Here is a 13506-nt window from a genome sequence, read left to right on the forward strand (position 1 = left end):
ACAGTGAAAATGTACCAAACTCTCCACAATACTGAAAAGAAGAGGGTTGGTTTTATTTCAATACTCAAATTTGCAAATTCCTATGAATAGGAAGTGTTACGGGGGGGGGTGGGGTGGGGTGTTAAACAATATAAAATACTATCTTTTCTTTTTTTTTTTTTTTTAGTGGCCTGGTCTGTCAATAATCCAAATATTAATTATTTTTGTAAATGAGGGCCTAGGTCTGCTTACAAACACAAACATCAGACTTTAAAGCAAAAGAGATACTCTCAACATAGCTGGAAAAATCCAACCTGTGAAATTTTGTGCTGAGTCAGACAAGAATTCGTCTTCAACAGCAGAACAGGCTGTTGAGGAGCAGCACATGAGTTTTCTGCAGTCCGTTCCCCTGGTCTGGTACTTCCCCATGGTGGATTAAAAGGGACCACATACAGAGGTGGTATTCTTGAATTTGTCTAATCCTTTTTTTATACTTGCTGCCTCTACAATCTCTTGTGACAGCAAGCTTCATAAAATCACTGGCTGTTATGTAAAGGTGTGCTGCTTTTTATCTTTGTTAAGCTGATCTCAATATAGTTTCATCACATTCCTCCTTGTTATAATATTGTGGGATTTGGTGAGCAATGGTTCTTCTTTCACCATACTCTGCCTTAATGCTTTTATAAATTTTGATCGTATTACCCCCTCGGTCTTCTGCTCTTTAAAATGAAGAGTTCCAGCTTTTGTAGTCTCTCTTTGTAAGGCAACTGCTCCATCCTCTGAATCATTTGAGTTGCTCTTCTCTGTACCTTCTCTTAACCCTGTTTCTTGAGTTGGAGAGAGCAGAACTGCCTGTATACCAATGTTTTATATAGCAGCAAAATGATATCTTTTGTCTTGGTTTTGTTACTTTTCTTGGTGACAGCCAAAGCTTTTTGGCTTTTCTGGCTGCAGTTGAGCACAGAGGGCTGCGAACTATGACTCTGAGATCTCTTCTCCACTCAAAGTTGACATGAGAATGTTAGTGAGGTTTAGATTTTTTTTTTCCCAAAGTAGAGCATTTTGCATTGATTTGGGCTGAAGCTTGTCTTCTGCCTCTTTGCCCTTTTGCTCAGTTTTATAACATCCTTTGAGTTCCTCACCACTAGCATTGAATTTGACTACTCAAAAGAGCTTCATATCTTCTGTAAATCTGAAGATTTCATTGTCTGATCCTTCTTTGGGTCACTGAATTTGAATGAACCTGATTCCCAGGTAATCCAGAGAGAGAGTGACTGTTAAACCCTACTTGTGCTTCCTATCCCCCAAGCCAACTTCAGTCCACAGAAACCCCCTTTTCCCAATGTAATTCTAACTTAATTTCTCCAATGGCCTTTTGTGGGAAGGCTTTCTGAAACTCCGAGTCCCCTGGATCTTCATTTATCCACGTGCTTTCCTCTCCACCTCTCTGAACTCCCCGCAGGTAGCAAGGCAGTCTTTTCCATTACAAAAGCTGTGTTGACTTTTTCCCATCATATGTGTATGGGCTCAGCAATATTATTCTTTTGTATGGACACTGCTGTCTCACCAGGATTGGAAGTTAGTATCAGTGGTCCTTTCAAGACCTTCAAGGCTCTCAGGTCGATGCCATGTGGTCCACATGACTTGGTGATTTGCCTGGTCTAGTACTTCCTGTATCTGAGCTTCGTGTTGATGTAGCTGTTCTAATGTTACAAAGAACATGTTGTGGGAGATACTGGCCCATCATCTTCATTGGTGAAGACAGATGCCAAGAATCTGATGAGCAGTTCTTTGCTTTGATCTTCTCATCCGCGAGTACTCTTTTCATACCACTGTTGAAAAATGATCCTGCCAACCCCCTAGCTATCTTTCATCTTTCAAAGTATTTAAGGAACCTTTTGGTCTCAGCATGAGCATCTGTTGCAACATGATCTTAAAATTCTCCTTCACCTTCTTAATTTCCTGCTTACATTCGACCTGCCCTGTTTTATGGCCTTTCCTGTTCTCATTTTCATTCTCCTCGCTTTCAGAAATTTCCTGATGTTCTTTTCTTCACTCTCCAGACACACATCCACTTATATAGCTGAAAAGGAGTAGGGGGGAGAGTTTTATCTTTAATCATTCAATGTCTTAGTTTTCAGTTGCCAGTAATGCATCCATAGTCAGTTTACTGTTTTCTTTTCTAAATTCAGGATATTTTCTCCTTTCTGTGGGTCTTTCTAGCAGCAGCAGAAGCCAAAAAAAAAATATAATAGACTTTTCTGCAAATGTGGGACTTTACAAATGGTGAATTAGAAGTAAGGCAGTGTGGTTTGTTGTCTTTGAAATTAAAACTATTAGTTTTGAATTTTTGGGTGTTGAATGCTGAGTATTTAAATATTTCCTGATCTAAAAGAAGATGTGTCTTATTTTTTAGTGATCATAATACCCACAAATTCCATTTATTTTTGTAATTTAAATTACGGCAATGTAAGAGTTGCGTTCAACATTCTTAGATAGTTGAACACATATGTATACCCTTTTAATTTTATGAAATGTGGCTGTGATTTTTATAATTAGATCTCTTCAGGAAAATATACCACTGTGGAGGACTGTGATGTTGTGATTGTGATATTGTGAATCATTTTCCTAGTCGTTAATGGCTAAAGCAGTTAAGATTGTTAGTGATTCTATAATAGTGGTTTGGTTTGGTTCTGATCTGTTCCATTCCATGCCAATTATAGTCCAATACTCCTGGAGGGATGTTGTATTACTAGATGATACAAGATACTGTATGGGAAAGTCAGAGGTTTTGGCAAGCAGATGAGAGGTGATTCTGTAAATGTAAGAAGTAGCGTGGGATTGTGGGATGTGCATTTCTTGTTTCTCCTAAATTACAGTAGGAAAGTAGTTAATGTAACTGGCAGTGATTATTGCTTACGCTTCAGATTTAATGTCCAGCTGAGATAAATTAGAAGAAGGTTTCGCAGAACAGCGAGATCTTGGAGCACTGTCTTAATTGCCGTTGGGAGAGGAAAAGGTACCGATCTCTTTCTTAAGGTGTAGCTATAGCCTGATCATTGCTTTTGAAAAAACTTTACATGACCTGGTTGTAGGCAACAATACGGACCTAAATTCAACAACCTGAGAGGTCCCTTCTGATCTCAAATTACTGCAAGTGCTGTGACTTGTGTGTAGATCCAGGAAAGCATTATTAGCAGATTACCTAATGACTCAGTTGGCAGCTAGAAGTTTTTTGCACATTTTAAAGACTATACGAAGTTAATTAAGGATATTGGGCCAACACTTTATGCTCAATTTTCATGCCTGCAGCCATGGAGTTTTCTATTTAAGATGCTCAAACCTCAGCCCAGTACATCTGTTGGTGTTAAAATGTAAACTTCAGGTGTATGCTTCATTTGAGCAACCTGGTCCAGTGGGAGGTGTCCCTGCCCACGGCAGGCGGGTTGGAATTCGATGATCTTTAAGGTCCCTTCCAACTCAAACCGTTCTATGGTTCTATGGAGTGCTTACATTTCTTGGATAAATATTTACCAGTTCAGTATTTTTTTAACATTTTGATACAAAAAATACATTCTCTAGAGCCTGCATGATTATTTACTGCCAACTTTAGGGAGTTAATGTTAAATAGCTGATTGGCAAAATAGGTTTAATTTTGAAGGTGTTTGATTTAGGGATACTGGTCTTTTTAAGGTGTAAGTAGAAATAGGGGGAAATGGCTTATATAGTCACAAAAATTACATGGAAGAGTTAATGAATTCTTTAGTGAGTAATAGCTCAAGGTTTAGGGAGATTTATGTTCCATGTTTAAAAATTCCTGAAAATATTCAGTATAACGTATGTTCTGTGTCTCCTAGTACACATAGTGCATTTTAGGCAATGTGGATTTCCTCCCATTTTGGAAATTTTTCCAGTAAGTCAGTGCCTGCCATGTATGTGAAATACTGTTTCCTTGGAACTGAATTTCTCTGGTCTTACATCTTCTAACCCTTGATAAACACACAAGTCATCTACTCCCAACCCGTGTGATGAGCTTCCAAAATCTCAGAGAGTGATGTAAAAGTTCTGCTTGGCTACAACAAACAGCTTTGAATAAGTGCTTGTATTCGCTAACTGATTAAATCTATTTATATCGTATATATAAGCCTATCTTAGAGCCTGGTCAGATAATTGCAGGCAATCTTAAAATGGTGTGTGGTGAGCAGACCCTTTCAACTGGGAGTTGCTACCCCTCGGCAAAGGGCAGGAGGGCTGACCGAATGCGTTGGTCCAGGTTGTTGGCATGCGAAGTAGAGGCAGATAAATCCAAACTTTCAGCTGCGATATTTCATCTCAGAGGGTTGCTTTTTTAAGAGCATTAGTTCAATTGCATTGTGATCATTGGACCCTGTTCTTAGTTTGTGATGTTACAAGTATCTAAATGAAGGCTGTGATACATAGCAGCGATGTTTCTCATTTCATTTTCAATCTCATTTCTGCTTTTTGGGGTTTTTTATTACTTGTATTAAAGTTAAGGAGAATTTGATAGCTGATAACACAAGAAGATGTTTATGAATTTTAGGTCTGGTCTTGGTTAAGTCTCTAAAAGTTCTAGAATAACTTTAAATGATGTTTATATCACATTGTCTAGAAATCATATTATAAGATTTGCATCACTTTATTGCACTACAAATTGGAAATATTCTGGAAGCATTTCAGAATATAATATCCAAATGTACTTGCTCATGCCCTATGTGTGCTTCAAAGCTGAAGAAAATTAATTTCGAGACTTGTGCAATTAGTATGCCATGTCATTTCATCTGATTAAGGGGAGAATTTCTGTAATCGGTTGGATGAATCCCACACGCGGTGGTGAAAGCAGCATGCACGTTGAAAATATGCTAATTTGTGTCTTACTCATTTGAAAAAAAGGGCTTTATGTAGGCAGGGTTCAGTCTGCAGTGGAAAGGTTTGGATCGGCGAATCGTTTTTTGACTAAAAATATTTCGATAAAAATATCCCTGGCTGTTACTGCTCTCATACTTTCCATAGAATAATTATTCCTAATGGTAAGCTGATTTCACGTTGAAGGCTTCGGTTCAGCAACGCGCTTGAAGTCATGCATGACTTGCATCATACTGGATCATTCCCTCTATTTTAAAGGCATAAATTCATGTGCTTGAATCAGACTCACGTTGAAGTACCTCGCTGAATTGGTGCCCGTGTGGAAATTGTTTTTCTCTTCAACATAATCAAATTTGGAACTGGAAATGACCTTGTCTAGCTGGTTTTTTTTCTGAATTGTGCCACCATCAGTTGTTGCTCACTTTAATATTTGTGGGTTTGCAGCTATCCAGACAATTGAATTATTTTCTGTTCTTCACAATAATTATATGCCTCTAGACTGCCTTTTCAGTTTACATATAAAATTATCATTTTGCCAACATTGCCATTGTTTAAAAAGTAGCGACGCAAAGTCTGGTTGTCCAGAGAATTAATCTCAATTTAGTGTGAATAGATACACATTTAAATTCACATTTATATGAGAAGTAACATAAATTTTAAAAAGTGTAACATTCATCTATATGCATAGCTTTTTAGATATGTATTTACTTTGTCTTCTGTATTTTAATGTTTTTCAGACAAGTATAAAAGAGGGATTACTACTGAAGCAAACCAGTTCTTTTCAGAGGTGGAAAAAGCGTTATTTCAAACTTCGAGGGCGTACCCTTTACTATGCTAAGGATTCCAAGGTAATTCTATGCTATTAGTGTCTAATGCCATACACTTGTAACTTCAATTTTGTCTAGATTTTTAAGTGTAAGAGTAATAATAATAATTATTATTTTTAGTGATCGTTTTATTTGAAAATTCCTGTATATAAGATACAGTGTGTTAAATCAGCTTTAACTAAGGAAGACTGCTGATTTCTCTCGTGTTTTGGTTTGTTGGTTTGTTTTTTTTTAAATGAAGTCTAACCTTTTTGACTGTTCAGGCAAATAATAAATTCATTTTAAGGAGTTGTGGGTTTCTTGGGGGATGGCTCTCAGGCAGGCAAATCTAACATTTAAATAAAAAAAAGGTAAAAATAGTGTTATGCTTAGAAGTTATCCTTCAAACTGCATTCCATTAAAACTCTTCTAGTCTAATCTATATTGCCATTAAAGAGGTGGTAATGGTTACATGAAAGAAAGATTGGAAGATTTTCTGCCAAATCTGATATATAAGAGTAAAGCTGTTTCCCATCAATTGACATTTTTGGTGGGAAAATTGGGGGTGGGCAGAGGGGAATAATTGTCTTCTTTCTGAAAGGCATTTCCTCCCTCCCCCTCAGGGCTGGGACCAAGAAGTTTTTGGCTTTTTGGGAACAGCAGATTGTGCTGTTCCATAGTGGTTGGCATTACTTTTCTTTACCCTGCAGGGTTGCAGCGACTTGTGGGAGCTGCAGAGTCATAGAGTCATAGAGTTGTCCAGGCCGGAAGGGACCTCCAAAGGTCATCTAGTCCAACCCCCCCGCAGTCAGCAGGGACACCCCCAACTAGACCAGGTTGCCCAGGGCCTCATCGAGCCTCACCTTGAATATCTCCAGGGATGGGGCCTCAACCACCTCCCTGGGCAACCTGTTCCAGTGCTCCACCACCCTCACAGTGAAGAACTTTCTCCTCATCTCCAGTCTAAATCTGCTCCCCTCCAGCTTAAAGCCATTTCCCCTCGTCCTGTCACTGCAGGCCTTTGTAAACAGGCTCTCCCCAGCCTTCCTGTAGGCCCCCTTCAGGTACTGGAAGGCTGCTATTAGGTCTCCCCAGAGCCTCCTCTTCTTCAGGCTGAACAACAGGCTGTAGGTGAGGTGCTTCAGGTCTCTGTCATCTTCTGTAGCCTGGTCTTCTCATTTAAACTATTACTAGGGCATGGAAACCTCTCTTTCTAGGACTGTGTAATTGCTTGGCGCACAGTCGTGTGGCTGTGATGAATCAAGGAAAACATCGTCTCTCCAGGGAGCCCAGCACTGAAGTATCTGTTGTCACACTTCTCCACACATGGTGCTGCCGCAAGCAGTTTATATAAAGACTTAATAAACATGGCAAATAAGAGCTCTGAGAATGGCAACATCATCTGTGCCATAAGGATGAGAAAATGAGGTGTAATGAATAGGCAATTGCAGAAATACTCTGTAACGCTGAATCCAGACTGATGCTGAAACTCCCCCAGCATCCATTCTCCTTCCCATTGCATGGAAGAGGAAGAGCATGATATGGCTCAAAAAAGGAGGAGACATTTTTGTTGGACTTCCCTTCTGTGCTTCGAAACCCATCACGAGTTTAACAGAACCTAATTAATCCTTTGCCAGAGGTTGATGTTTTTAGAGGCATGTATTTCTCTTGCAGAAATATCAAACAAAGGAGTGGAAGGGATCTCTTTAGACCCTTGAGCTCCATTTTCTCTTATGGATACTGTATCATAGATTCCCCTTCGTGAATTCAGAGTTCCATCCTAAAACTGAATAATTAATTTACTAAGTGTCAATCTCTTTGCTCTCACATCACATTCATGCTACACAGTGAACATGCTAAAGCTGCACCTATTTAAAAAAAAAACTTTTAAAAAGATTTTAAAGCAATATATGTGTTGGAGCCACTATTTTATGCTTTCATGTACCACTTAGATAGCAAATAGGACTGTGTTTAGGGGGAAGTTTTCTCACATCATCAGTGTTTTCTATTTTTTTACCACTTTTTTTTTTCTATTTTTATTTTCTAATTGGAATGGACACAAGGAAATGAAAGCACAGACTGTAAGCATACCTGAAAGTGGACTCAGATGATATTTAATGTTTTTATGTTCTTTTCCTTTCACAGTCTCTAATATTTGATGAAGTTGACCTGTCAGATGCCAGCGTAGCTGAATCGAGCACAAAAAATGTCAACAACAGCTTCACGGTATGGAACCAATATAATAGTGGCCTTGAAAGCTGTGGATGGGCTGTTACTAAGAAAACCAAGAATCCTCTGAGTTGCTTCTTATTTTCCTCCATTTGGAAAGAAAATCTCCTTTATTTGGAAATGGCATAACGTATGAGACCAATATCACATCAGCTGTTGATAATTTTGTTTTCTGTGATGTCTTTTTAGCAGAAATTAGAATGTTAGATAACAGGTGCTTCAAGAGATGATGATACAAGGTATTAAAAACTCAGCGAGATTCAGTATTAGTACTTTTATAGTGCTTATTTCATACAGCTTGTTTTTATGCTGTAGTTTGAGGTGACATGCTGAATTCATTCAAATGTAATTGTGTTATTGTTTTCATTTCTTAAAATAACTTTTTTTGATTTTTTTTTTGTCATATTGAATGTATTTTATTTTTTTTCAATGCCAATCATATCCCTATATGTTTCCAAGACATGTGGAAAAGCTGCTTTCACAGTCATGTCTTGATTCTGATACTGGTATAAGAAACAAAGAGTGTTCTTAAATCCTCGTTTCTGTAAGTTTGGAAGTATGTTTTACACGCAGGTCTTACCGTTTATTGTTCAGCTGCTTTGTTGGAACTAAGTGGTACCATCTGATACAGTTCCTCTGCTGCTGATTCTTAACCTCTGCAGAAGTAAATTTTTTGAACAAGAACTAGCTATGAGGAAGATTGTGAGTAAAGTTGTCCCTCTGAAGGTCTTGACTTCTCCTGACTGCAATGACATCATTTTTCTTAACCGGCAAATCCCGTTATTCTTCATTAAAATCTAGATTTCCCATTTTCCTGAGGATTTTAATTCCACAGGTGACCTGTGTTCCCAGTGCTGGTTGTTCTTCTCCAAGGCAGTGCAATACAAACCCCCTGAAAGCTTCATCAGATCTTCCTTGCTGCGGTACCTCCCCAACTACTGAAGTAATCAGAGCACTTCAAAGACATTTTCATATTGACCTGTCAGTTTCTTTACTGACTACGAATGCAATTAAAAAGACTACTTTGACAGAAGGTCTTAGGGGAGGGGTGGTTGTGTGAGGCACCAGCTTGCCTTTTCAAAAGGTTCTTTCTATTGCTTAGAAGCTCTGCTTCTGCCTTGCTCTTGGCCAGAAGTAAAGCTGTCATGCAGGCATCAGGGTAGCTGAGGAATAATGAGTCATGCAAAGATGATGAGTTGAGGATCCCAGCAGTCATTACTGTCGCTTATTGTTCAAGATGGGATATAAGGCTCACCATCCCCTAAATATCCAGACTTCCTTCACTGCATTACAGGGAAAAGAAAGTTAAGAAAACTCTGCCAAGACCACCACTAAACCATGTCCCCAAGCACCACATCTACCCATCTTTTAAATACCTCTGGGGATGGTGACTCAACCACTTCCCTGTGCAGCGTGTTTTAATGCTTGACAACCCTTTCAGGGAAGAAATTTTTCCTAATATCCTGGTGCAACATGAAGCCATTTCCTCTTGTCCTATTACCTGTGAGTTGGGAGAAGAGACCGACCCCCACCTGGCTACAACCTCCTTTCAGGTAGCTGTAGACAGCAATAAAGTCTCCCCTCAGCCTCCTCTTCTCCAGGCTGAACAACCCCAGTTCCCTCAGCTGCTTCTCACAGAACTTATGCTCTAGGCTCTTCATCAGCGTCATTGCTCTTCTCTGAACATGCTCCAGCACCTCAATGTCTTTCTTGTAGTGAGGGCCCCAAAACTGAACATGGTATTTGAGGTACGGCCTCATCAGTGCCAAGTACGATCACTTCCCTAGTCCTGCTGGCCACACTATTTCTGATACCAGCCAAGTTGCTATTAGCCTTCTTGGCCACCTGGGCACACTGCTGGCTCATATTCAGATGGCAGTTGAGCAACACCCCCGGGTCCTTTTCTTCTGGGCAGCTCTCCAGCCACTCTCCCCCAAACCTGCATGGGTTTGTTGTGACCCAGGTGCAGGACATGGCCTTGTAGAACCTAACACAGCTGACATCAGCCCATCAATCCGGCCTATCCAGATCCTTCTATAGAGCCTTCCTACTCTCAAGCAGATCAACATTCCTGCTCAACTTAGTATCATCTGCAAACATACTGAGGGTGCACTTGATCCTCTGGTCCACATCATTGATAAAGATATTGAACACAAGGGGCCCCAATACTGAGCCCTGGGGAACACCACTTGTGACTAGCCTCCAACTGGAGTTAACTCCATTCACCACCGCTTTTTGGGCTCAGCCATCCAGCCATTTTTTTTACCCAGCGTAGAGTGTGCCTGTCCAAGCCATGAGCAGCCAGTTTCGCCAGGAGGGTGTTGTGGGAAACAGTGTCAAAGGTTTTACTGAAGTCTAAGTAGACAACATATGCAGCCTTTCCCTTATACACCAAGTGTGTCACTCTGTCATAGAAGGAGATCAGGTTGGTCAAGGAGGATCTGCCTTTCATAAACCCATGTTGACTGGTCCTGTATGTGCTGTGTGATGGCACTCAAGATGATCTGCTCCATAACCTACCCCGGCAGCAAGGTCAGACTGGCAGGCCTGTAGTTCCCTGGATTCTCCTTTTGGCCCTTCTTGTATATGGGCATTGAGTTTTCTAATTTCCAGTCAAGTGGAACCTCCCTGGTTAGCCAGGATTGCTGAGAATGCTGATAACCGCTGTTGATCACTCATTTATGAAATAAGACATTCATCTAGAGATCTGGATAGACCAGACAGCTGGGCAATCACCAACTGTATGAAATTTAACAAGATCAAGTTGGATGTACAAATCGGGGGATGAGAGGCTGGAGGAAAGAGATCTGGCCCTGTGGAGAGAGATCTGGGGGTTTGGGTTGATAGCAAGTTAAGTATGAGTCAACAGTGTGCCCAGGCAGTCAAAATGGCCAACAGTGTTCTGGGGTGCATCAAGCACAGCATAGCTAGCCAATTGAAGAAGGTCACTGTCCCACTCTACACTGCACTGGTGTGTAGTGTGCTTCTTCCCACCTTGAATACTCTATGCAGTTTTGGGCATCTCAGTATAAGGACATCAAACTATTAGAGTGAGTCCGGAGGAGGGCAACCAAGATGGTGAAAGATCTCAAGGGCAAGACTTAGAAGGAGCAGCTGAAATCACTTGGCTTGTTCAGCTTGGAGAATAGAAGACTGAGGAGTGACCTCAGGACAGTTGACAACTTCCTCAAAGGGTGCAGTGGAGGGGAAAGTGCTGATCTCCACTCTCTGGTGATGAGGGAATGGAAAGAAACTGCACCAGGGGAATTTCAGGTTGGAAGTTAGGAAAAAGTTCTTTGCTGAGAGGGTGATTGGGCACTGAAAAAAGCTCTCCAGTGGTCATGGCACCAAGCCTTTTAGAGTTCAAGGAGCATCTGGGCAATGCTCTTAGTCATATCATTTAGTTATAGGTGGTCTGGCGAGAGGCAGGAATTTGGACTCAGTGATCCTTCTGGGTCCCTTCCAGCCTGAGATATTCTGTGATCTTGATGTAATTTTGTGTGGGGAAGAAAAGTGTTTTGAGTGAGGTTTTTTGTCTCTTTTTTTATTATTTTTTATTAGAGTGTTTGGTGTTTCGGTATCCTTTACAACCCTTTAGGCCACTCAGTATCTCCTTCTTCACCAAAGGCATGTTTTGTATCCTGTATCAAGACTTCTGGGGAACATGGTAGTGAAAAAAGAAATCTCAGGGGCTACAGCTTTAACGGCTTTGGAGACACTATTTATTTTCATGTCTGGGGTAATTTAGGGCAAACAGTGTTTTCTCTAAGGAGTCTTCAAATTCATTTTGAAAAATTATTTGGATTTATAGCTCTCCTGAATTGAAGTGTCATCTGATTTGACAGTGAAATATGGTAATAGTCGTCATCTCGCTTAATCTTTTGGCTTCTTTCTTTGTGTTTGCCTAACCCAGTCTCCCAGCAACGCAGCTCAGTGAAGTAAGACATCTCTGGCCTTGCCTGCACTGGTTTGAAGTTGGGGGGGGCGGGGTGGGTGGTTAGCTTTCCAACAATACTCCTCATAAATAAAAAGAAACATTTCTTTTTGTCTTTTTTTTTTTTTTCCATCTTAAACTAGATAATCCAGCCTTTTTAAAAATTACTTGGGTTTTTTTTTCTTTATGTTCTAAGTGCTCTGTTAGCATTCTCTTTGTTAAAAAAGCAAAAATTACATCTTTAGCTTTCTCTAGTTAATGTGCTCCTCGTCTTTCTTTGTCCCAATAAAGAATATTCTTAACACAAACTTATGTAGGTGCAATAAACACCAAATGACCATTTTTCCAGGGTAAAACACCCTTAAAAATTAAAATTAAAATGAATTAATTCATTATTTTTTTTTACAAATCCTTTTGTCATTTCACTTAAATCTTCTCCCTTCCCTCAGTCTCCCACGCCCAGCTTGTAGAAGCTACTGGTACGCCTTCTTTGGCCCTTTCTAGTTTGTCTGTTTGGAGACAGAGGTGTGCATGTCAAGATTTTCCATGCTCTTTTTTTTTGGCTAAAACTCAAGTCCTAAAATTAGTCATAACACACAGATTTGAGGTTGAGTTTATTTGTAATGCCCATGCTTGCAGAATATTTTATGTAACGAAATATCAGTGTTTATTCACCAGAATTACTTTTCCTTTCTTACTACAAACAAATTGAGGTTAAGGGGAAAGTTGAGGTAAATAAATATCTGCTAATTAATATGAGAAGCTGCTAAATTTAAGCCAGTTCATCTGCTTCAGTTTTTTCTTTATTGATGTTACCTTTTGACGAACAACCAATTTCTAATAAATAGTTCCTAGCACACAAGCTTGCACTAGGGTGCCTTGTAATAGATTATAGGCGTGTTGAAGAGGGTATTAAATAGAGGAAAAGGTGTCCCTTGATTTTGGAGACTTCATATGAGACCCTCAAGGCCAGATTCTTCCTACTTGATTTTTAGGTACCAGGCTCCAAAGTCTGTGTGAAGAGAGAGAAAGAGGTTCATGAAGCCAATTCAGCCCATCAAAGATGTGCATCAGCCACATCAGGAGGCCACGAGGGCTCACCCCAGTTCAGTGGCGTGGGTGGGTGCTGAGTCCTTGGGGGTACTCTGCAGAACCTGACCTCATCACTCTCTACAACTACGTGAAAGGACCCTGTAGAGAGGTTGGTGCTGGTCTCTTCTCACAGGTAATTAGTGACAGAACGAGAGGGAACGGCTTCAAGCTCCAACAGGGCAGGTTTAGATTGAACATTAGGAAAGAATTTTTCACCGAAAGAGTGATAGGGCATTGGAACAGGCTGCCCAGGGAGGTGGTGGAGTCACCATCCCTGGCTGTGTTTAAGGGACATTTAGATGCAGTGCTGAGGGACATGGTGTAGGGGATGACTTTGTAGAGTAGGGTAGATGGTTGGACTCGATGATCCCAAGGGTCTCTTCCAACCTAGACGATTCTATGATTCTATGATTCTATGAACATTTTTGCTTCTGCTTCAGAGGGTGGTTTATGTTGTCCCAGCACAACCTGAGGAGTGCACAGCATGTTGCCCCTTTGGGGAGACTGTGGGGATGAGTCAGTCTCCCACCCATATTGCACGCGAGGAGATGGGGAGTGACCAATCCTGCTGAGAGCTGTAAT

The 13506-nt window shown here is 40.5% G+C and overlaps 1 protein-coding gene across 2 annotated transcripts in view; it reads left to right on the plus strand.

The window, feature by feature from the left end:
- The window catches only part of DGKH (diacylglycerol kinase, eta), a 172230-nt gene that overhangs the window by 80499 nt on the left and 78225 nt on the right, over nt 1-13506 (plus strand). For both annotated transcript variants that reach the window (XM_014965977.1, XM_014965976.1), the window contains exons 2-3: nt 5601-5711; nt 7815-7895. In XM_014965977.1, the coding sequence (XP_014821463.1) occupies nt 5601-5711; nt 7815-7895 (192 nt within the window). The remainder of the gene's footprint in view (nt 1-5600; nt 5712-7814; nt 7896-13506) is intronic.

This window comes from Calidris pugnax, unplaced genomic scaffold (genome assembly GCF_001431845.1).
Source record: "Calidris pugnax isolate Ruff unplaced genomic scaffold, ASM143184v1 scaffold20, whole genome shotgun sequence".
NCBI lineage: Eukaryota > Metazoa > Chordata > Aves > Charadriiformes > Scolopacidae > Calidris > Calidris pugnax.